Raw genomic sequence first — 21,642 nt, 5'->3', positions numbered from 1 at the left:
ACAACACATATTCACTGACACCCGAGCCACTGTGACTTGAGGGAAAGTGTGTCGAGAGAAGCCCCAGGGAAGGAGCACAGGCTAAAAGGAAGTGAGGATAAGGGCACAGAGCTTTCACAAACAAAACCACATACTAGATTCCAACTCTGGGCCTTTTATTTTTCTGGAAACAACCATCTGTGTTGGTAGTACCTGGGGGAGAAGGTATATACTCAGTTCTGTCGAAGCAGACGTGAGTGTCTGTGCACAGCATCCACAAAGACCCCCACATGTTCTGGGTCCATGTCAGGGTAAAGCCCATGGCCCAGGTTGGCAATGTAGCGCTGTGGCCCAAAGTCATCCAGCATCTGCTGCACCAGCCGCCTGATCTCATCCTAGGGGACCAAGAGAACACTGGCTGTGGAGTTGGGGGCAAACAGGTCTCTGTCCTTTCTATACGTAATATTCACACACACATGCATAGGCCTGCTTCAACTCTGTTATTCATTCAATCATTGATTCAATAAAATATATTGAATACCTAGTATGGGCCAGGCATGAAAAAAAAAAAAATGAACAAAAAAATTCTTGCTGTCATAAAGTTTACATTGTATGTATGGGGTAGAGAAGTGAGAAGGACAAACAGACATTATAAAGACATACACTCAAGTATTTCACACAACCATGTCCTGTGAGTGCAGAGAGATAAGTGCATAGACACACATAGGGATCCTGGTTGTTACCTCAGATGCATACAGTGCACAGGGGTCCAGGTTGCCCTGCAAGGTCACGGTCTTCCCTACTTGCTCCCTGAAAGCAGAGGCAGTACCCAGTTGTAATGACTGCATAAGCGGCAGCTACCCCTTCTCAACCTCAAGGGCTCATCTCTGCATCACTCACCGGGCTTTCTCTGGGGCCTGTGTCCAGTCGAGCCCAACCACCTCATAGCCAGACTGGGCCAGCTCCTCCAGAGCAAAATGTCCATCCTTAGCAAAGATGATCTGGGGGAAAGAGGCAGATTTCTGAGCTAGAAAGCTTTGCTGTGCCCACTAACCTTTCTCAGCTGCACCTCTGCTGCCCTCTAGTGGTCATTTCAGTGCATTCACGACTTGCCAGAAAGCTCCACAGGCCCACCTTCACTCACACATCCTTATCCTCACCATGGGCACTGGTGCCAGGCCTGCCTCCTGCAGTCCAGCTTTCACTCGCTTGGCCACATCACGGATATAGGGCAGTGCAAACTTGGTGAAGAGCTGTGGGCCAAGATGCCCGGCGTGGGACTCAAAGAGCTGCAGTGCCTGCAATTAGGAGGTGAGGAGAAACACATAACACACAAAGAAGAAGTAACCCTGGACTTACACATAGAATGTGTCTCAATTTTCCCCATATGACCACAACCTCTTATAATGCCTTAACTATTAAGCCTAAAAAACCGAAAAAACTGACTGTTGCCAAGTCAGATCCAACTCCTAGCAACCCCTCCTTGGGTTTCCAAGGCAGTATCACTACGGAAGTAGATTGCCCACCTTTCCTTCCGAGGAGTAGCTGGTGGGCTTGAACTGCCTGCCTTCTGGTTAGCAGTCAAATGCCTTAGGTGCTTTGCCACCAGAGCTCCTAACTATAAGCCTGGGTCTGGTCAAAAAGTTTTGCTGGCTTCTACAAACCCCGGCACTAGTTCTGGTTTTGAACACACAGCACAGCGTCCCCTTGCCAGTGTCAGGGGGTTTAGCTGCTCTAGCCAGATTATCAGAGGCCAAGATCTCCTCATGTCTGGCATTAAGATCCCTGCACCTCAGTCCTTACAGACTAAACCCTAGCCTACTTGTCTCCAACTCAGGACTTACCTGGGCACCAGCAGCCACTTGTCCCAGTAGATATGGTACCAGAGTATCAGTGAGGATGCGAAGCAGCTTGTGACTGGCCTGAGGTCTCTGGTAGAGCCAGCGCTTGGCCTGAGCCATGGTGCTTGAGCTGCCACCCTCAATCATGTACGTCATCAGGGTCCACTGCAGAAGGATCCAAAGAGGATGTCATAGGTGCAGAAGCCAGATTGACACTTCCCTCCTTTCTTTGTCTCCCAGCCCTGTCAGAGTGATTTCCCCATGCCTGAGCCCCTGCCCGAGGAGCTCTGGTGGCATAATGCCTAAGGCATTTGACTGCTAACCAGAAGGTTAGTGACTCAAACCCACCAGCCACTCCACAGTCAGAAGACTGGGCAATCTACTTCCATAAAGATTTACCACCTCAGAAACCCAAAGGGGGTCACTATGAATTAGAATCGACTCAAAGGCAGTTGAGTTTGGCTTTTTGGTTTTGAGCCCCTGACCTGTCCCACATTACCGGGGCACCAGCAAAGCCAATCAGCGGCACACGCCCATCCAGCCGCTGGCGAGTAAGGGTGATAGCCTGGAACACATAACCCAGCTCAGAGGCTGCCACTGCTGGATCTCGTAGGTGCTCCAGGTCCCGTTCTTCCCTTAATGGCTCTGGAAAGCTGGGTCCTTTGCCAGGAACCATGGTCACCTCCATGCCCAGTGCCTGAAGAAGGAGAAATCATTTGGGTTCTCAACCTGGAACTCCAGGAGGTTCTGTCTAGCCCATGCCAGGAAGAGACAAGTTAGGCCAAGCTCCTTATCTTCCAGCCTTAGTTTTCCCCCTCTGTTCAGTGAAGTGCTTATCTTGAACCCTGGTTAGACTGACAGAAGAATCTCCAATGGATCTCCCCCCTCCTTTTTTTTTTTTTACCTATTCCTGAATCAGGTTTGGGCTGGTACCTGGGGTACAACAAGGATGTCAGAGAAGATGATGGCAGCATCCAGAGGGAAGCGTCGCAGAGGCTGTGGGGAACAGGAAATAGGTTACTACGTGGCAAACTGAGGGAAGAAATCCCTCCCTCCTTTGTGGACTCCTCACCTGCAGAGTTAGTTCACAGCAGGTCTCAGGGGAGCGGCAGGTGTTGAAAAAGTCCTGGGCAGCCCGGGTTTCCCTGAACTCTACAGGCAGGAAAGACATGGCTGGACTTGGCCTTGAGGCCTTCCAAAGCCCTCCCTCTCAAAAGCTTTCACTTTATAGTTTTTTACCTAGATTCCCATGCCCTGACCCTGACCTGGTAAGTAGCGGCCTGCCTGCCGCATGCACCAAACGGGAGTATAGTCTGTGTCTTCCCCCCAGGCTGCTCGCAAGAACGTGTCATTCTTCAGCTCTGGAAAACCCTGGGGTCTGGAGCACAGGTGAGGGGAGGAGGGTAGGCGTCAGTTTGTGATGCTAGACTGGGGGATGGGGAAGACGGGAGAAGGCGTGGGTTCTCAGATGAATTCATTCCCAGACCGCTATCTGCCTCCTGCAGGCCAGCTACCAAGCCTGCAGCTCCCCGCCCATTCCGCAGCCTCTATCAAGTGGTGAACAAGACTCCAGAAAGGCCCGTTCTGGGGCCTCTCCCCTATACACAGCTCCCCCAAGCTTAAATCAACTAGAAGGACTGGAGAAGGGAAGTGAGACAAAAGCCTAGACAGTTTGGGAGTCCGAAGACCAGTGAATCTCAGGCTGGCTACCGGGGCTGGGACACTTCCCAGGCTATTATAGTTGGGGCGGGGGGGCGCAGAAATCATACATAGTTGAAGGATCACGAAATAGGGATCGTCGTTAAGAATTAGGAAGTCCTGAGGGCATCCCCTAAATGAAGGTCTGGGGGATGTAGTCTAAGAATTCTCTGGGATCAGGGTCTCAGGAATTCGTGGTGGAGGATCAGGATCCCAGCGACTGCGATTCGAGTTTGGAGATCTCCAGGAAGAGGGGAATCGAGAGACAGGTTCTTGAGTTAGGATACTCAGGTTATAAACCCGGCTAGCCTACTGAATACTACGGAGAACTCACCCCAACTCTTTTGCCTCCATGGTAAGCCGTCTGCAAATGTCAGCACTGTCCCAATGTTAACTTGAATCTAAGCCTGCCCCCTGCCCAGGCTCCGCCCCTTCCTGGAGTGAGCCAAGGGCGTCGCCATGTTAAAAGTCACATGATCAGACTCCAGCTACAGCTTCCGAGCTGCCTAGGCTGCAGCCGGTAGGACCCCTATCTTTCATCACCGTAAAATCTGCCATAGCGGTGCAGCAACAAATGCCTAAAAGAAAGAATTAAGCGGTAACTACAGGAAGGTTGGGCAATGTACTTCTGTAGCGATGTTGTTGTTGTTGTTATGTGCCCTCGAGTCAGCCCTGACTCATAGCGACCCCTCCTTGGGTTTCCAAGGCAGTATCACTACGGAAGTAGGATTGCCCAACCTTCCTTCCGAGAAGTGGCTGGTGGGTTTGAACCGCCAGCCTTCTGGTTAGCAGTCAAGTGCCTTAGCCACTATGCTACCAGAGCTCCCAACCTCGGAAACCCAAGGAGGGGTCGCTATGAGTCGGGTCCCACTCGATGGCACATAACAACAACAACAACACATCTTCAGATGGAGTGAGTAATATGTTCTCCTGGAATAGCCTGAGATTCCGGAAGGCTCAGCCCAAGTCTGATTCCATTCTCTTTCTCCATGACTCTAACAATGTTATGTCTGGCCCAGCCAGACGTAGAGCAGATGATAGAACTAGGCTGTACAAAGAACTTAAATCATTATATATATTCCTTCCTAAGAGCTAGGCACATACTAGGTACCACCATCACAATAGTAAATGTTTTAAGAGGGAACAGCTGGAAGCACCTAGCTTAATGGGAGAGAAAGTGGGGGAAGGACCTCTAAGTAGAGGGAAAATCATATGCAAAGACTGAAAAGAGCAAGTGACGGTTCACAGGAACTGGGAGATCAATCTGGTGGCGGGTAGGGGTGAGGCTGGAGATGCCAGCAGGGTCCGGGTCATGCACGCCCATGTGCAGCTGCATTCGTTCATCCTATAGAAGTATGGAAGCATACAGATAGCTTAGAAGGAAGCAATGAGAGGCACTGTTCACAACTTCCTAGAAGATAAAGATAGAGAACTGGACATGTTTGGATAGAGAAAGTACGTATCTTTCTCGACAACTTCAATTATGTGAAAATTATGTCAAACAAATTTCCTTCCTTTTCCTCCTTCACTGTAGTTCACCAACAGCTCCTGTTTTTCTCTGCCCCACTCTTGCCACCATGGAAGAATCTGGTTCAGAATTTGATAATGATCACCAACCAATTAAGCCCATTGCTGTAGAGTCAATTCTGACTCAAAGATTCTATAAGACAGAGTAGATTTGTCCCCATAGGGTCCAAGGCTATATAATCTTTATGGAAGCAGATTGCCACATCTTTCTCTTGCTGAGTGGCTGTTGGGTTCAACCATCAACTTTTCGGTTAGCAGCCGAGTGCTTAACCACTGCACCACTAGGGCTCCTTAATGATCACCAGCGTCCTAGGAATAGGAGAAACTCACTCTGCCATCGAGTCCATTTCAACTCGCCATTGAGCAACCTCCATTGGGTTTCCCAAACTGCGGAACAGCTGGTGGGTTTGAACAGCCAAGCTTCTGGTTAGTAGTCAAATGCCTTAGGCACAAGGCCACCAGAGCACTTTAGGGAAGAGGAGAAGCAACCGGGATAGAGACAGAATGACTCAACACTCCCTAGTGTCAGGGCTGGGATGGGCGCTATTGTCCCAAACATTTTAGTCACACCACCCCTAAGATGAGAAGCCCAGATGTCTAGCAGAAAATGGTCTAACTTGCATTTTAAAGATGGTCTGGTGGGTAGTCTGACGGCTGAGGTGGGGGTAGAGAGAGGGAGAGGCATGATAGGAGGCTGGAGGGCCTGAAAGATAACTGTTATCAATATTGATCAGGGAGAAATTACTGAACTTGGGTCTGATTGGTTGGGGAAGGGGAGCGCGAGGGGGGGGCGCAGGGAGAAATAAGTATTATGGCTGAGGTTCAAAGCACAGCACAAGGCAATACATTAAAGTGGGTGCACATAGTCCAGAATATACGGTGACGGCTGGCCGGAGGCGGGGCTGGGCGTGTAGGGAAGCTCGGTCGGCAGTCCTGGCGGGTGCTCCCAAGACCTGGTCGCCCCAGGACTGTCTTCAGCCTTTTCACCATGGCGGGCCCGAGCCCGGGAGCGGCGCTGGAGTCTCCACGGCAGCTGTTGGGCCGCATTCGATTCCTGGCGGAGGCAGCGCGGAGCCTCCGCGCCGGGCGACCACTGCCAGCGGCGCTAGCTTTCGTACCCCGCGAAGTGCTCTACAAGCTTTACAAGGACCCGGCGGGACCGTCGCGCGTGCTGCTGCCGATTTGGGAGGCAGAGGGCCTGGGGTTGCGTGTGGGTGCTGCCGGCCAGGCCACGGGGACTGGCTCTGGGCCGCTCCGCGCTGCCCGCGACAGCATCGAGCTCCGGCGTGGCGCCTGCGTGCGCACTACCGGAGAGGAGCTGTGCAACGGCCACGGGCTCTGGGTGAAGCTCACTAAGGTGCGGCCTGACCTACCTGGTGCCTCGCAAAGACCCTCCGGGCCAGGGAAGCCTGTTCCTCTCCCTGCCCCATTCCCCAGCTAGAGCTGCGTTCTGTGTTCTTTGCCCTGGGCTGGGCAGGGAGAGCCGCTGGGCAGTTCCCTGACGGCTGTCTCCATCTGGCGCTTTCCGGCAGGAGCAACTGGCAGAGCACCTGGGCGACTGCGGGCTGAACGAAGGCTGGCTGCTGGTGTGCCGCCCCGCGGAAGGTGGGGCCCGCCTTGTGCCTATCGACACCCCCGACCACCTCCAGCGGCAGCAGCAGCTCTTCGGTGTAGACTACCGGCCAGTGCTCAGGTCGTATAGTTGAAGGGGTGGGATTTGCTGCTAGATAGTCGGGCTAGGAAGTGTGGAAAACAAGTTGGCTATTGGCCCGGGGATGGGCTATTGGAAGGGGCGGAACCTGAAGTGACTCCTGCGATCGTGGTTGGGAGAAGTCGCTCTGGAGGAGACTTTTGGGCCTAACGTAGAGGCCCTGCTGCTCGCTGATGTCTCCTCATCCCACCTTCCACCTGGTGCCCACAGATGGGAGCAAGTAGTGGACCTGACATACTCGCATCGCCTTGGAGCAAGGCCTCAGCCTGCAGAAGCTTACACGGAAGCTCTACAAAGGCTGCTGTGAGTGAGCTGGGCTAGGATGGGGAGGAGGGGCCTCCAGGTAGGACCCGACCTAATTAGGGGCTTGGGGTTGTTTAGCTATGTGCCCCCAACATGGACCTACGAGTGCGACGAGGACCTGATCCACTTCCTGTATGACCACCTGGGCAAGGAGGATGAGAACCTGGGTAGTGTGAAGCAATATGTGGAAAGCATAGACGTTTCTTCCTACACGGTGGGTGCTGGGACTCCCCCCACCCCAGGCCAGATGTGGCCATATCCCTTAGATGTAGAACCCCCATCTGTAGGCCAGGGCCAGGGCCAGGGCCAGGCCCAGTTCGGTCTGCCATCTTGAAAGCCTTATAGGAACCCTCTAGATACCCCCCATGCCCCTTGCCCTATTAGCCCAAAGCACACCCCTCAGTGCAGGAAATAGGGATTATCACCCACTCTGTTTTTCCACCCCTCCCCAGGAGGAGTTCAATGTGTCTTGCCTGACTGATAGCAATGCAGACACTTACTGGGAGAGTGATGGGTCCCAGTGCCAGCACTGGGTACGGCTTACTATGAAGAAGGGCACCATTGTCAAGTAAGTGGGCTCTAGGGTAGAGCAAGGTGAGTGAGGCACATGCTTGTGGATGTATAGGAATATATATTCATGCTCTGACTCCCCAGGAAGCTGCTACTCACAGTGGATACCACAGATGACAACTTTATGCCTAAGAGGGTAGTGGTCTATGGGGGTGAAGGGGACAACCTGAAGAAGCTGAGTGACGTGAGCATTGACGAGTGAGCAGACTGCCCTGGGATGCTGTAGGGGGAGGGGTGATCCTAACATTGAGGCGTGACCTGACTCAGGTTGAGTGGGACCCCATAATCCCTGAAGGCCTGGAGGGGGCAGTGTCTAAAGTACTTCACACCTCTCTCCTCAGGACCCTAATTGGGGATGTCTGTGTCCTGGAAGACATGACCATCCACCTGCCAATCATCGAGATCCGCATTGTTGAATGCCGAGGTGGGACTCAAGGATATGGAGAGGAAAAGGGGACCAGTATGTAGATGGGGCAAGCTGGCAGTAGGTGTGGAAAGAAGATGGGCTTGGAATTGGGGCGAAGGTGTTGGCTAAATAACTGCAGAATTTGAAGCATAGGGGTCTGAGCCAGGTGGGATGTGTTTTAAAGGAGGTGCCTTGAAGCCATAGCAGCTCACCTGGGAGAGGGACTGAGGGATCTCAATGTTACAGTGATGGCGCAAAGAGCCATCAAGAGCACATAAATCGCAATCAGATGAGTAGAAGGGGATCTCAGAAGTCTTGAGTTTCTAGGGGTTAAGGGTGACAAAAGACTGGCCAAGAAAGAGCCATTCCTGGGTCTGGGGGCCAAGTAGGTAGCAGGTACACTCTGACCCCTTTCCTCAGATGATGGGATTGACGTGCGTCTTCGAGGGGTTAAGATCAAGTCATCTAAGCAGCGGGAACTAGGATTGAACGCAGACCTGTTCCAGCCAACCAATCTGGTGCGATATCCACGCCTAGAAGGCACTGACCCAGAAGTGCTGTACCGCAGAGCTGTTCTCCTGCAGAGGTGGCTATGGCCCTGGACCTGCCAGGCCCTCCCATTCCCCCAACCCCCAACTTTTGTGTCTGTGTAGAGGGAGTCCCCAAGGTTTTGTACCATAAGCTGTTCATTTTAAGGATCAGAGTAGCTCCTATATATACCCTGTCTTGTCCTTGTCCCTGTGTATTGGGGAAGAGGGTGATGCACTTTGCATCCATGCCTAATTCTAAGCAGCCATTATCTATACCCACTCACCCCAGATTCATAAAGATCCTGGACAGTGTCCTGCACCACCTGGTTCCTGCCTGGGACCACACCCTGGGTACTTTCAATGAGATTAAGGTAAGCTGGCCCACCCAGTCCTAGCCTTGGTGGTGGTCTTTTCTGCTTACACAGTCATTCACTTTTCATCAGAGAGTTCCTGAAACTTCCTCTAGGCCCGGACCTTTGCTGGGCTCTGTGAACACAGAGAAAGCCAGACACGAGTGGTTAAAATGTAGTGTTTGTGGGGCTGTTCCCCGGGTGCATGTATGGAATACACAAGGGCTGGAGGAGTAGCAGTGACAGCATGGACTGGGCAGTTTGCATGAAAGGGGCATGCTGAGAGCCCAGGATGACGCAGGGATGAAGCTGGGAGAGGGTAGGCAGAAAGTGAGCCAGGCTGTGAAACGGGAACTTTGTCCTTGGTCAGTAGGTCTAATAGAAGGGTTTTAAGTAAGGGAATGACGGTGTGGGATTATTTTGTTTTAGAAAGTTCCCTTGGTAGTTAGACTAAGGGAGGAAATGGAGGTAAGGACTGGAATTATGAAATCAGATCTAAGTGTACAGAAAAGTTCCAGGGCCTGGACAGAGGCTGACTGCCCACCAGTCCTGCCCTGGCCACCTCTCCTCACCAGCAAGTGAAGCAGTTCCTGCTACTGTCACGTCAACGGCCCAGCCTAGTGGCCCAGTGCCTGCGTGACTCAGAGAGCAGCAAGCCCAGCTTCATGCCACGTCTGTACATCAACCGGCGCCTTGCCATGGAACACCGTGCCTGCCCCTCAAAGGACCCTGCCTGCAAGAATGCAGTCTTCACCCAGGTCTGGACCACCTGGGATTGGACTGAGGGAGGGTCAATAAAGAGCCCAAGAGAGAGTTGAGCAAGGTCTTTACCAAGAGTGGGGCCAGGTCTTGACACAGACTTCCCTACTGCTTCCCACACCTAGGTTTATGAAGGCCTCAAGCCCTCTGACAAGTATGAGAAGCCCCTGGACTATAGGTATGGCATCAGGGTGCAGGACTTGCTCAGGGTACCCATGTGCACACATACACCCACATGCTGCCCCAGGGACCCCCACTGTTATGCCTCTGTAGCCCTGACTCCTGGCTGGTCTCTGGGCTGGTGAATCATCCTGAGCCCCAGCCCAGCATGACAGAGCTCCACCCCTGTAGGTGGCCCATGCGCTATGACCAGTGGTGGGAGTGTAAATTCATTGCAGAAGGTATCATTGACCAAGGTAAGGCCTTATGGAAGGACAACAAGGGTCTTGCTCATTACCCTATTGAGGGTGGTAAAGGCTTCTGGGATCACCAACTAACCAAAAAAGGGGTCTTGGTTATCATCCTACTATGGGGCCTGGGACTCTTGAGTGCCCAGCAGAGGGCATCTGTGATTTCAGGGGGTGGTTTCCGGGACAGCCTAGCCGACATGTCAGAAGAGCTGTGCCCTAGCTCGGCGGACACCCCTGTGCCTCTGCCCTTCTTTGTGCGCACAGCCAACCAGGTAATCCACCCCCTACCTCCCATGTTGTTTCTGCTACTCCGTCTCCGCAAAGCTCCCAAGTGCCGGGCCAAGCTAGAGAAGCGGCGAAGGAAGGACCAAGTTGCCCTGGGCAACCTCTAGGGAGACAGGGAGAAGAGCTGTTACATATTTGGAGGGGATCATTAGGGCTCCCAGTGGAAGGTGTTCAGGGAAGTTTGGGGCAACAAAGTGGAATCCATCCCATGCCATGCTGATAGCTATGTAACTGGGGCAGGGCAACGGTACCGGTGAGGCCCGGGATATGTACGTGCCCAACCCATCCTGTCAAGACTTTGCCAAGTACGAGTGGATTGGACAGCTCATGGGGGCTGCCCTTCGGGGTAAGGAGTTCCTGGTGAGTAGCCCAATCTGTATCCCTATCAAGGCAACCTTGGGGCCTGGGGGGAAGGAAGGGCCAGCCAAGCCTAAGCAACTCAGGATGAGAAGGCAGCAGTGAGTCCTTGTTCCACAGGTCCTGGCTCTGCCTGGCTTTGTATGGAAACAACTCTCTGGTGAGGAGGTGAGCTGGAGCAAGGACTTTCCAGCCGTGGACTCTGTGTTGGTGAGTAGGGTCTGGAACCAGTGTTTCTTCTGCCCACCTCCTAGAGGCTGGTAGTCCCCAGGGCTCTGTCCTAGACCTTCTCTTAGCACACACATGCTTTCTCACCAATTTCATCTACTCCCATGGCTTTAATTACTGTCTGTTCTGATAATCTCCAAATCCTTATGTCCAGCCCCAGCCTCTCTTGTAATCCTGGGGCCGGCCGTATATGTATCTGCCTCCTGGATAGCTCTCCCAAGATGACACCTAAGTCTCCACACACATTTCATCTCTCGCCAGTACCCTGCCCCCGGGGTTCCCTCTCTCCAACTAGCATCTCCTTATGCCAGAACCCTCAGAGTTATCCTTCATGCCTCCTCCTCCTCCACCCCCCACATTTTGTCATGTTTCCCTCCTAAAGGTCTTTGGAATATGTCCACATCTCCCATTCTCACTATGATCCCTCTGGTTCAGGCCGCCTTCCTTTCTGACCCAACCATTTACTATAAAAGCTAGTGTCCCGGCCCCCATTCTTACCCATGTGACCTTCATGCAGCCAAAGTAATTCACTTTACTATCTCAACTTAAACTCTTCGATGGTTCTGCCCTGGGCTTAGAAGAAAATGGAGAGTCTAGATAAGTGTTACATGACTCTTGTATCTCTGACCACTTCGTTCATGTTTAGGCTCCAGCCAACTGATTCCTCGGGCCTTCTTCTTTCTACTAATGTCCTATGTGGGACTGCCAACTCCTACCTATCATTTGAGTTAGATATCATTTCCTCTAAGATACTGTCCCTGGCCTCCAATAATGATTAGGCATTGTCTCAGAACTTTTACAGCCTTAGTACTAACTCTCTCCCTGCCCTCATTGCCTGCTTAGGGACTGCCTTACCTAGCTATCTCCTCCGCTTGAAGAAAGGCAGGGACTGCCTCCACGAAGCTAACCTCCATACCACTCTCTAACCCCCAGGTGAAGCTCTTGGAAGTGATGGAAGGAATGGACAAGGAGACGTTTGAGTTCAAGTTTGGGAAGGAGCTAACATTCACCACGGTACTGAGTGACCAGCAGGTGGTGGAGCTGATCCCCGGGGGTGCCGGCATTGTAGTGGAATACAAGGACCGTTCCCGTTTCATCCAACTGGTGCAGAAGGCACGGCTAGAAGAAAGCAAGGAGCAGGTATTACTCAGAGGCCGGTGGAACTATGAGCCTTGGAACCTACCAAGTCCCGGGCCCCAATAGCCATAGCCCTGCTTGATAGGCAACTGGTACCCTAAGAACTTAGTCCCCCATTATTCCTCATTGTCATGTTCCTGCTGATCAGTGGGATACAGAGATGTCCCTAGTGCTGAGCAAAGACCCATATTCCCCACTTATCTCCATGAGTGGAGGCCAAGTGTCCCCACCAGACTCTGAGCTGAGAGTTGTGCCTCCTTCCCCAGCCAAGGCCTTTTCCCCTCTCTCTTCTTCTCAGGTGGCAGCCATGCAGGCGGGTCTGCTGAAGGTGGTGCCACAGGCTGTGCTAGACTTGCTGACCTGGCAAGAGTTGGAGAAGAAGGTGTGTGGTGACCCTGAAGTCACTGTGGATGCTCTGCGCAAGCTCAGTAAGTCTCAGGTGCTGGAGCTGGTCAAGGTAGCAGCAGGCACGGTGGTGGAGCTTAAGGACTGGCAGGTAGAACCTAACAATGACTTCTGTCCCCACCAGCCCGGTTTGAAGACTTCGAGCAATCTGACACGAGAGTGCAGTATTTCTGGGAGGCTCTGAACAACTTCACCAACGGTCAGTGGAAGAGGGTGGAGTAGTGCCTGAGTTTGGACTCTACTTGGGGAATACGAGGCAGAGTAGAAGTTACGGAACTTCCCTCGCCATCCAAGCCAGTGCTGATTTCCTTCTCTGTCCAGAGGACCGGAGCCGCTTCCTGCGCTTTGTCACTGGCCGGAGCCGTCTGCCAGCTCGGATCTACATCTACCCAGACAAGCTGGGGTGAGTGCTGAGGGGAGCTCAGCTCTGGAGGGACTGTGCCCGGCCCTCTGGGACCCCTGGCCTGTGCCCCTATAATTCTTCTGATCTACGGCCCCTCCCTAACCCCAGCTACGAAACCACAGATGCACTGCCGGAATCTTCCACCTGCTCCAGCACCCTCTTTCTACCACACTATGCCAGGTGGGTTTCCTAGGCTACAGCCTAGAGAGTAGGAAATGGGGAGGAAAGGTGGCATCTTTGGGTGGGGGGAAGACATTTGACACAAAAATGCACAAGCTGGAGGCCCTGACCTGTGGGAGTGATGTAGGGACCTCTGCAGCTGGTGCTGACCAAGTCCCCACACCCCACAGCGCCAAGGTGTGTGAGGAGAAGCTCCGCTATGCTGCCTACAACTGTGTTGCCATTGACACAGACATGAGCCCTTGGGAGGAGTGAGGTGATGCCAGGGGACAGCTGCCGGCCCAGCCTACACAGTCCTACTAGGCCCTGCCCAGGGTGGAGATGTCTTCACTGGACCAGTTTGAGTCTGCACTCTGTGAGCTGACAGCTCAGAAAAACCCAGGGCATACTGCTCCTACGTGTATTTGGGGTAGGGACAGTGGGTTGAGAATGGTAGGTAGCCCAGCCCCACTGACCTATAAGCCCAACTCATGCTGGGGCTTGCCTCCCAAGGTATTAAGCTTCTGTGAGAGGGGTTCTTCCCACAAGGCCAGCACAAGCTGCCCAGGCCTGAGCTACTTGAAGGGGGCCTTCTAGCCCCCCAGCCCCCTGTGAACTTGCTTTCGTTTTTGGCTCCTTTGTTTGCCAACGTGTTTCTCTCTGGTTTTAGCCTGGACTCAAAACTAAAAACATTGGAAGATAGTAGAGACCCCTCTCCTTGAAAGGAGCCGGGGATGGGTAGGGAGAAGTGGTCCATTCTTCTTAGTCACCACCCCCAGAATGGAGCAAAAGCTGGGCACCCCAGCTCTCATGTTCTAGTCTTTTCCTCCTTTCCCCCCCCCCGTACCTGATGTGTTAGCTCTGCTCTTCCAACCGTGTCTCAGCTGACAAAGTGCCACCACTTTCCCTGGTTCAGAACGTACTTCCATTCAAATTCAAATCTGTACCAGCACCAACCCCCCATATTCATCATACATTCTTGTGCATCATCTCCAGCCTGACTCCGTCTGCAGCCTCACCCCCAAGATTTTGCACAAGTTACAGCCAATTATGTCCCGCTCAAAACCTTCGATAGCTCTCCCTTACCCAACTCAAAAATAAAGCCTAGATTCTAAAATGGCTTGTAGGGCTATGCACATCCCTGTCCCAGCCCTTTCTCCCTTTAGGTCCTCCATGACACTCCATCAAAAGAAGGTCCTGCACTCAGGAAAGTTGAATAAATGGATGAATCCCTTGTTTCAGAATGGATTTATTGATTTTCTGAGGGATGGGCTCTCTGCTAGTCAGGAAGAAACCACTCTGCCCTAGAAGAGCCAGGGCTGGCTGGGAACCAAGGAGGTGTGTGTCAGGTGGGGGTGATGGAACTTGTCAGGGACACTCGTTAGATCTGCAGCTGAGCAGGAAAGTAAGGACACTACAGTTCCAGAAGGGGTGAAGGGAGGCTGCCGAAACTTGGCACTGCCAAATGGCCCTCTAAGAAGGATGTCTGACATCAGGAATGGGTGTGGTGATGGAAGATGGGGGTCTGGGACCAAGTGGCAGAAGAGTTTGACATACAGCATGAAGCCTTGAGAAGGCTAATAAACCAGCCAGGTCAGGATTTTGACAGAATCACTAGCATCACTAGCCACCACCACCACCTTCAGTTACTACACAGCTAAGGTGCAGTACAATCGCTATCCTACAGTGGGCAGTTAGTTACTGTCAAGCATGGTCTCGGGAGTTTCAATGTGAGATGCTGTGGCCTGGCGCCCAACCAAGCAGCACGCAATGGATCCACCTCTCAGAACGCTTCCCTACACTGCGCTCTAGGGCGCACCTGGACGCTGACCTGGCGGAGGAAACGTTTTTCAGGGCTGTGGCTGAGCACTCCGCGCGCACCAGGCTGTGCACACCCCCAGGGACCCTCTGAACACCCCAGCTCAGCCTCGCGAACAGCCCTTGCCCTGCCCCTCCCCAGTCCCTACGCCTTAGGCGGCCGGTAGGAGTCTCCCTCTGGTCACTCCTACCCAACTACGCTCTCCGCAACAAGTCAAGTTCGCTTTCCAACATAACCGGAGTAAGCTACCCACTCCTTACTCTGCTCTTCACGGAAAGGACTGGCCTGCTCGACAGTCTGTGTGTCTGGTTTTGCCTACAGGGAGTCCTTGGTTCCTTTTTTACCAAATTGGTGACCTGATTTTCATTTAATCATTCTTCATTCAGTGAACAAATAGGCATTAACCACTTATGTACTATACTGGATGTGATGAATAAAATGATGAGTAAAGCAAAGATAATTTTTGCCCTCATGGAATTTGAACTGTCATGGAGGAGATATATATTTAGTACACTGACACGTTTAAAAAATAAGTAAATAAACGGCATAGCTATGCTGACGAAAATATCTGTGTGGGGCGGGCAGTATGCAAACAAATATAGAAGATGAGTGTTATTTGTGTAGAAATATAGCACTCACGTAAACAGCATTGAACTACATTTGTGTAAGGCTAGGAAAAAAGAAGTGAGAGGTATTGTCAGAGATCAGAACAGGATGATTTCTAACCAATGCAGGGCAGGGGGGTATCAGGGAGTTCTTGTCTTCTTTCCTCGAGAAGTTTAATTTAAACTGAAACCTGAAGCTGGCCTAGTTAGAATAGGGGGAAGAAGAGCCTTCCAAAGGTTGAGATCCTCAGTGAATTGCTAATAACAGTACAAGGGCCAGCTGGGAAGCATGCTGAGCCTGGTATGACTGGAGTGTGAAGGGAAGTGAGAGGTTCATTTTAAGATTTTGCAAAGAGCCACCATCCAAGAGTGTTGGACAAGAGAATGGCATAATCAGATTTGCCTTTGGCTGCTATACAGAGAATGGGTCAAGAGGGAGAGACAGGAGGCAGGGGATAGTCCAAGCAGGAAACTCTGGTGGCCAGGACTGCAAGAGGAGGGTAGCCATTTTAATCATTTTTATTGGCTGTATTGGATTACAGTGCAATTATGGGTTGGGGGGGGGGATCGTAATTTTTGTTCATTTTAAGCCCCCAGCAGAAGAAAGGCCTGGTGATCTACTTCCGGAAATCAGCCAGTGAAAAAGCCTGGATGGTCACAAGGGTCCGACCAGCAACCGGGCTGGGTGGCATTTGGAGCCGTCCTGCATGAGTCTCCATGAGTCAGGGCCATGACTCACTCCACTGAAGCTAGCAACTGCAGACGGACATTAAGGTGGTTGTTAAATTTTTTATATTGAAAACTACAAATGTTGCAATAAGCATTCTCACTCATATATCATTTACATCCCTGTTCGACTGTTTCCTCAGAATAACTGAATCACTTCATGAAAGACCATGAAGATTTTTAGGATTTTTGATCCTGCCCAATTGCTTTCTACCAAGGCTATGTCAATTTCACTCCCTCTAATGTCCATTTCCTAAATTGTCAATAACCTCGGCGTGAACTTTTTTTTTAATTGATAATTTGATGTGCTGGAATTTATATGGTTGTTATTTTAATTTACGCTTCTTTGATTATTTATGATAGTGACCATTTGTTTTTCGTTGTGCTTTGCTTTTTAGGATTTCTGTGCGTTTTTCTATTCCTTTAGTCATATTTTTCTTGCTGATTGGTAATAGTTGGTAATCATCTTTGCATAGTTCTAAAATAATAAAACCTTGGCAGTCATTGCTCATCCTCTTAGTATAAGCCACTGTGCGAAGTACTATACATTTACTATCTTGTTTTATCTTCACAAACAACTTTATGAAGTGGGTACTATTACTATCCCCACTTCCAAATCAAGAGCAGAGAGGGGCTAAGTAACTTGCCCAGGGTCACATAAGCCGTAAGTGCAGAAGGTAGGATTTGGATCACAGACACCAGCTCTAAGCCCTACTGACTCAGTAACTACGGTGATACATTCCGTATATTTACACCTTGGTCTGTCATGTCAGGTGTTGCAAATGTTTTCCCAGTTTGTCCTTTGAGTTTTAATTTCATTTATGTTCTTTTTTTTAACACACAAATTTTTAAATTTTTGTGAATTCAAAATCTTTTTGTTTATAGAAGAAACCGTGTATTGGATTCACATATACACAAGGAAGAGCTCTGGTGGTGCTGTGGTTAAAGCATTGGGCTATTAATAAAAAGTTGGTGGTTTGAACCCACCAGCCACTCGGCAGAAGAAAGGTGAGGCAGTCGGCTTCCATAAAGATTTATAGCCTTGGAAACCCTGTGGGGCAGTTTTCCTCTGTCCTATAGGGTCACTATGAGTCAGAATCAACTCTGTGGCAGTGGGCTATACCACAAGGAGGCAATATAGTATAGACTATATTATTATAGTATCATCGACTATGCCACCAGGGAGCTCTGATGGCATAGTGCTTAAGGCATTTGACTGCTGACCAGAAGGCTGGCGGTTCAAACCCACCAGCCACTCCTTGGAAGGAAGATCGGGCAATCTACATCCATAGTGATACCGCCTCAGAAACCCAAGGAGGGGTTGCTATGAGTTGGATCTGTCTCCATGGCAGTGAGTTTGGTATTTTGGTTTTAGTTAAGAGCACAGTCTATGCAGTAAGTTTGCCTGTATTCATATCCTGACTTTGCCCCATACTAACTGTTGACCATAGGCAAGTTGCTTAATCATTCTGTGTCTTAGATTCTACCTTTTCAAAAGAATAATCATAGTGCGTACCTTATTGGGTTGCTGTGGGGAATAGATAATTAATGCTAGTTATGTTATAGATTCTTAAAGCCCTTTCTAACCAAGATTAGATCAATGATTGCCTATTTTTTTGTTGTTGGTAATTTCATCATTTTATTCTTTACATGTAACTCTGATCCATCTGAGATCTATTCTGTGTAATTATTGAGGTTTTGTGTTTATCATTTCCTGAACCCTTAGCCAGTTTCCTCAGTTTCCTTTTTGAATTACCTATGTCTTGACTATTAACTTGGAATGCTACCTTTTCACATCATATTGTACTTTTTGTGAATAAGAAATTCTCATTTTGCACAGCAATGCAGAACTGTAAAAATAACCCTGTAAGCCAAACTGAGCAAAGTAATCTTAATAATCAATGGGAAAATGACAATTGTTCTGTCACTTTTTAAAATTTTTGTCAAAACATTAAAACTTTCTTACTATCGATTATGAATATAGCAATAAATGGAAAAATATCATAAAACTATTGAGAACATTGTAATCTAAAGCATTAAAAAACTGATAAATTATTCTTTTTCCTTTGTAAAACCTCATCAAGAGTACTTTGAACAGTGCCTGCCTCCTTTTTCTTGTTGTATAACTTATGATGGAGCTCTGGTAGCATAGTGCCTAAGGCACTTGACTGCTAACCAGAAGGCTGGCAGTTCAAACCCACCAGCCACTCTTTGGAAGGAAGGTTGGGCAATCTACTTCAGAGGTGATACTGTCTTGGAAACCCAAGGAGGGGACGCTATGAGTCGGATCCAACTCAACGGCACATAACAATATAACTTATGATATGGAGCAAGCATCTTTTCTTTTTTCTTTGTTTTTATTTTTATTGTGGTGAAAACATACACAACAAGGCATTGACCAACATAACAACTTCCCCGTTTATAGCTCAGGGACATTGATGACATTTTTCATGTTACACCACCATTATTGCCGTCCTTTTTGCAAAATATTCCACCACCATTTGCATAAACTCAATTCCCTGCAAATAAAAGGCAAGCACCTTTTCTATGCCTTATCAATTGTCATTCTTCTTTCAAAGTTTGGATTAGCTTCCAATATTTTATGCTTTGTGCTTTCAAAATAATGAAATATCTTCATGCCATGCTTTTTGCTACCATTGCTTCTTCTGGGACATACTCATCCTTTTGTCGCAACCATTTTCTTCATTTATGAGGATTTATTTCCTCATTTATAAGGTCACCTTCACTAAGTTTCACTCTAGACTCTCTCCAACATCATCACCATGATCGGCTATTTCTTCTATACCCCCACTTACATTCTATTTGAATTTCACTTCTAGCACTATCACTTTTTATTTCTTTACTTCACTTTCACCTTTATTGACTAGTTCTCTCTTTCAATTATCCATTTTTGTAAATGCTCCTGTAGGTTTATCACTGGAGTCAATACAACTACAGTCCTTGCTGTCTGTGCATAAACTGAACAACAGATGAAAGAAATGATGTGATCTGTCACTGATCATGATGTGTATTTGTGATTTAGGTAAATCAGTGGACTGAAGAGCTGACGGTGATGTTTGTACTTTGCCCAATTGATCACAGTGAATATACCATGCTTACTAAAGCATGAGCCCTGGTATTAGGGGACTAGTGTTACTTAACAAAACACTGTTAACTAAAGAACCTGCAAAAGGAATAATGGCTGTATACTAAATTTTCACATATTGTTGGATCTGTTACTGGACTTTGTGTTCTGCCTCAATAATCCATTTCTATTCCATTCTACCCTTTAATTATTGTACCTTTAGAACTCATGTTACAATTTGATAAGACATTACTCCTCTTTAAAAAAAAATTCTTGGCTAGTAGAATGTGTTCATTGGTACAACTGAACATTAAGGAACATGCTATTTTCTCAGAGCCTGAGACTGAGAAGTTTTTATCAGGATCTGGAGCTCCTTATTTGTTTATTGTTTTTATGGAAACCATCAAATGCCCATTGTTGCCACTCTCAGCAGCAGCCAACCTCAGATACTAATGTGAACAAAGCTCCATGGTCATGCAAAATTGAGGTTCTGCTGGGACAATAAAGGGTATTATTTAGAAATTAAAACCTAGAGCACACTTGTCAGAGCTTTTGTTGCCACAGTGACCAACTGCCTTGAGTTATTTCCATGGGCATCTATCTCATTAGCCTAGTTGCTCACTCTAGGCATCGGCACGGCAGAGTACCAGAGGACACTCATTCAACACAATGCCTTCCTTTAGTACATAGGATGGTTGCCTTTCTCAAAAAAAAAAAAAAAAAACCAAACTCACTGCTGTCGAGTTGTTTCAGATTCATAGCAACCCCTCCTTGCACTTCTGAGGCTGTACCTCTACAGAAGTAGATTGCCCAATCTTCCTTCTGAGGAGTGGCTGGTGGGTTTGAACCGCTAGCCTTCTGGTGAGCAGTCAAATGCCTTAAGCACAATGCCACTAGAGCTCCCTACCTTTCTCAAGAGAGTAGTAATTTGCTTAAACACAGTCACAGTTTTCATTCTTGCCTCACCCATAAAAAGACGATACTTCTGTTTTTCTGCTATTGTGTTGTTCTAAAGATGACAGGTTAAGCTTGTAATTTAAATACCTAAAAGACTAGGTGTCCCCTTTAACCAACTTTATACCAAGGCAGAGGAGAGACTTCCTATTCCCTTTATATTTTATTTTTATTGAAATATAATTTACATACCATAAAATTCACCCTTTAAAACTGTGTAAGTTAATGGTTTTTAGCATATTGACCAAGTTGTACAATCATCACCACTATGAAATTCCAGAACATTTTCTTCACTCTAAAAAGACACACTGTCACACACCATTCCCTCCTCCCCACCAGCCCCTAACAATCCTAATCTACTTTCTGTCTTCATGAATTTGCCTATACTAGACATTTCATGGGAGCTCTGGTAGCATAGTAATACAATATGTAGTCTTTTAATCTCTGGCTTCTTTTACTTAGCATGTTTTCAAGGTTCAAATATTTTGTAGCAATAATCAGTACTTCATTCTTTTTGGTTGCATTGTATTTGGTTCCACTATATGTGTATGGGAGCTCTGGTAGCATAATGCCCAAGGCACTTGCCTGCTAACCAGAAGGCTGGCAGTTCAAACCCACCAGCCAGTCCTTGGAAGGAAGGTTGGGCAATCTACTTCTGTAGTGATACTGCCTCAAAAACCCAAGGAGGGGTCACTATGAGTCAGGTCTGACTCGACGGCACGTAACAGCAACAACGTATGTGTATACTATACTTTGCTTATTCACTCACCCATTGATGGACATTTGAGTTTTTTTCCCAAAAGTTTTTCTACTTTTAATTATTATGAATAATGCTCCTGTGATGATGTACACGTTTTTGTATGGACATATGTTTTAAATTCTCCTGGATATGTACCAAGAGTAGAATTTCTGTGTTACATGGTGGCACAGTGGTTAAAGCATTTGGCTGCTAATGAGAAAGTTTCTGGTTCGAGCTCAGGGGCTGCAGGAGAAAGATGAGGCAGTCTGCTTCCATGAAGATTTACAGCTTGGAAACCCTATGGGGCATTTCTACTCTGTCTTAAAGGGTTGCTGAGTCAGAATCAACCCAATAGCAATGGGTTTGGTTTGGTTTATGGTAACTTTTTATTTAATATTTTGGTGAACTGCTAAACTATTTCCCAAAGCAGCTGAACCATTTTATAGTCCCACTAGCATTGTATGAAGTTTGCAGTTTCTCCACATCCTAGCCAAAACTTGTTATTATATTTTTATTATTCTTTTTTATTATAGTTGTCCTAGTGGGTATCTCATTGTGGCTTTGATTTGCATGTCCCCAGTGACTGATGAATACCTGGGGGGTGCAAATGATTAAGTGCTCAGCTCCTAACCAAAAAATTGTTGGTTGAAATCCAC

General features: G+C 48.6%; 2 protein-coding genes across 2 annotated transcripts; one reads left to right on the top strand and one right to left on the bottom strand.

Annotated features, from left to right (window-relative positions):
- Positions 1–212: 212 nt before the first annotated feature.
- On the bottom strand, positions 213–3,979 carry UROD (uroporphyrinogen decarboxylase). Its single transcript, XM_007953099.2, is given in 11 exon segments — positions 213–374; positions 723–789; positions 880–980; positions 1,140–1,277; positions 1,824–1,985; positions 2,320–2,517; positions 2,754–2,816; positions 2,893–2,972; positions 3,086–3,198; positions 3,853–3,884; positions 3,887–3,979. Coding segments are annotated over 11 exon segments (1,209 nt in total).
- A 1,922-nt stretch (positions 3,980–5,901) lies between these two features.
- Positions 5,902–13,334, top strand: HECTD3 (HECT domain E3 ubiquitin protein ligase 3). Its single transcript, XM_007953097.2, has 21 exons — positions 5,902–6,402; positions 6,578–6,738; positions 6,967–7,059; positions 7,138–7,273; positions 7,512–7,627; positions 7,714–7,827; positions 7,971–8,053; positions 8,456–8,621; positions 8,855–8,936; positions 9,491–9,673; positions 9,800–9,852; positions 10,026–10,090; positions 10,253–10,356; positions 10,610–10,729; positions 10,847–10,936; positions 11,888–12,094; positions 12,390–12,519; positions 12,621–12,695; positions 12,818–12,899; positions 13,008–13,079; positions 13,250–13,334. The coding sequence occupies exons 1-21, from the start codon at positions 6,034–6,036 to the stop codon at positions 13,332–13,334; spliced, it is 2,586 nt and encodes an 861-aa protein (XP_007951288.1). The 5' UTR covers positions 5,902–6,033.
- The last annotated feature ends 8,308 nt before the right edge of the window (positions 13,335–21,642 follow it).

Source organism: Orycteropus afer, unplaced genomic scaffold (assembly GCF_000298275.1).
Source record: "Orycteropus afer afer isolate SDZICR_OR568_19922 unplaced genomic scaffold, OryAfe1.0 scaffold00370, whole genome shotgun sequence".
NCBI lineage: Eukaryota > Metazoa > Chordata > Mammalia > Tubulidentata > Orycteropodidae > Orycteropus > Orycteropus afer.
This window is presented reverse-complemented; position numbering and strand designations above follow the sequence as displayed.

What these genes read in the sequence shown, in the direction of transcription:
- HECTD3 (XM_007953097.2), top strand. Translation starts at nt 6,034, where the DNA reads ATGGCGGGCCCGAGCCCGGGAGCGGCGCTGGAGTCTCCACGGCAGCTG. An exon ending in AGTGACGTGAGCATTGACGA is followed by an intron (nt 7,828 to 7,970) that starts GTGAGCAGACTG and finishes CTCTCTCCTCAG; the next exon opens with GACCCTAATTGGGGATGTCT. An exon ending in TAGAAGAAAGCAAGGAGCAG is followed by an intron (nt 12,095 to 12,389) that starts GTATTACTCAGA and finishes TCTTCTTCTCAG; the next exon opens with GTGGCAGCCATGCAGGCGGG.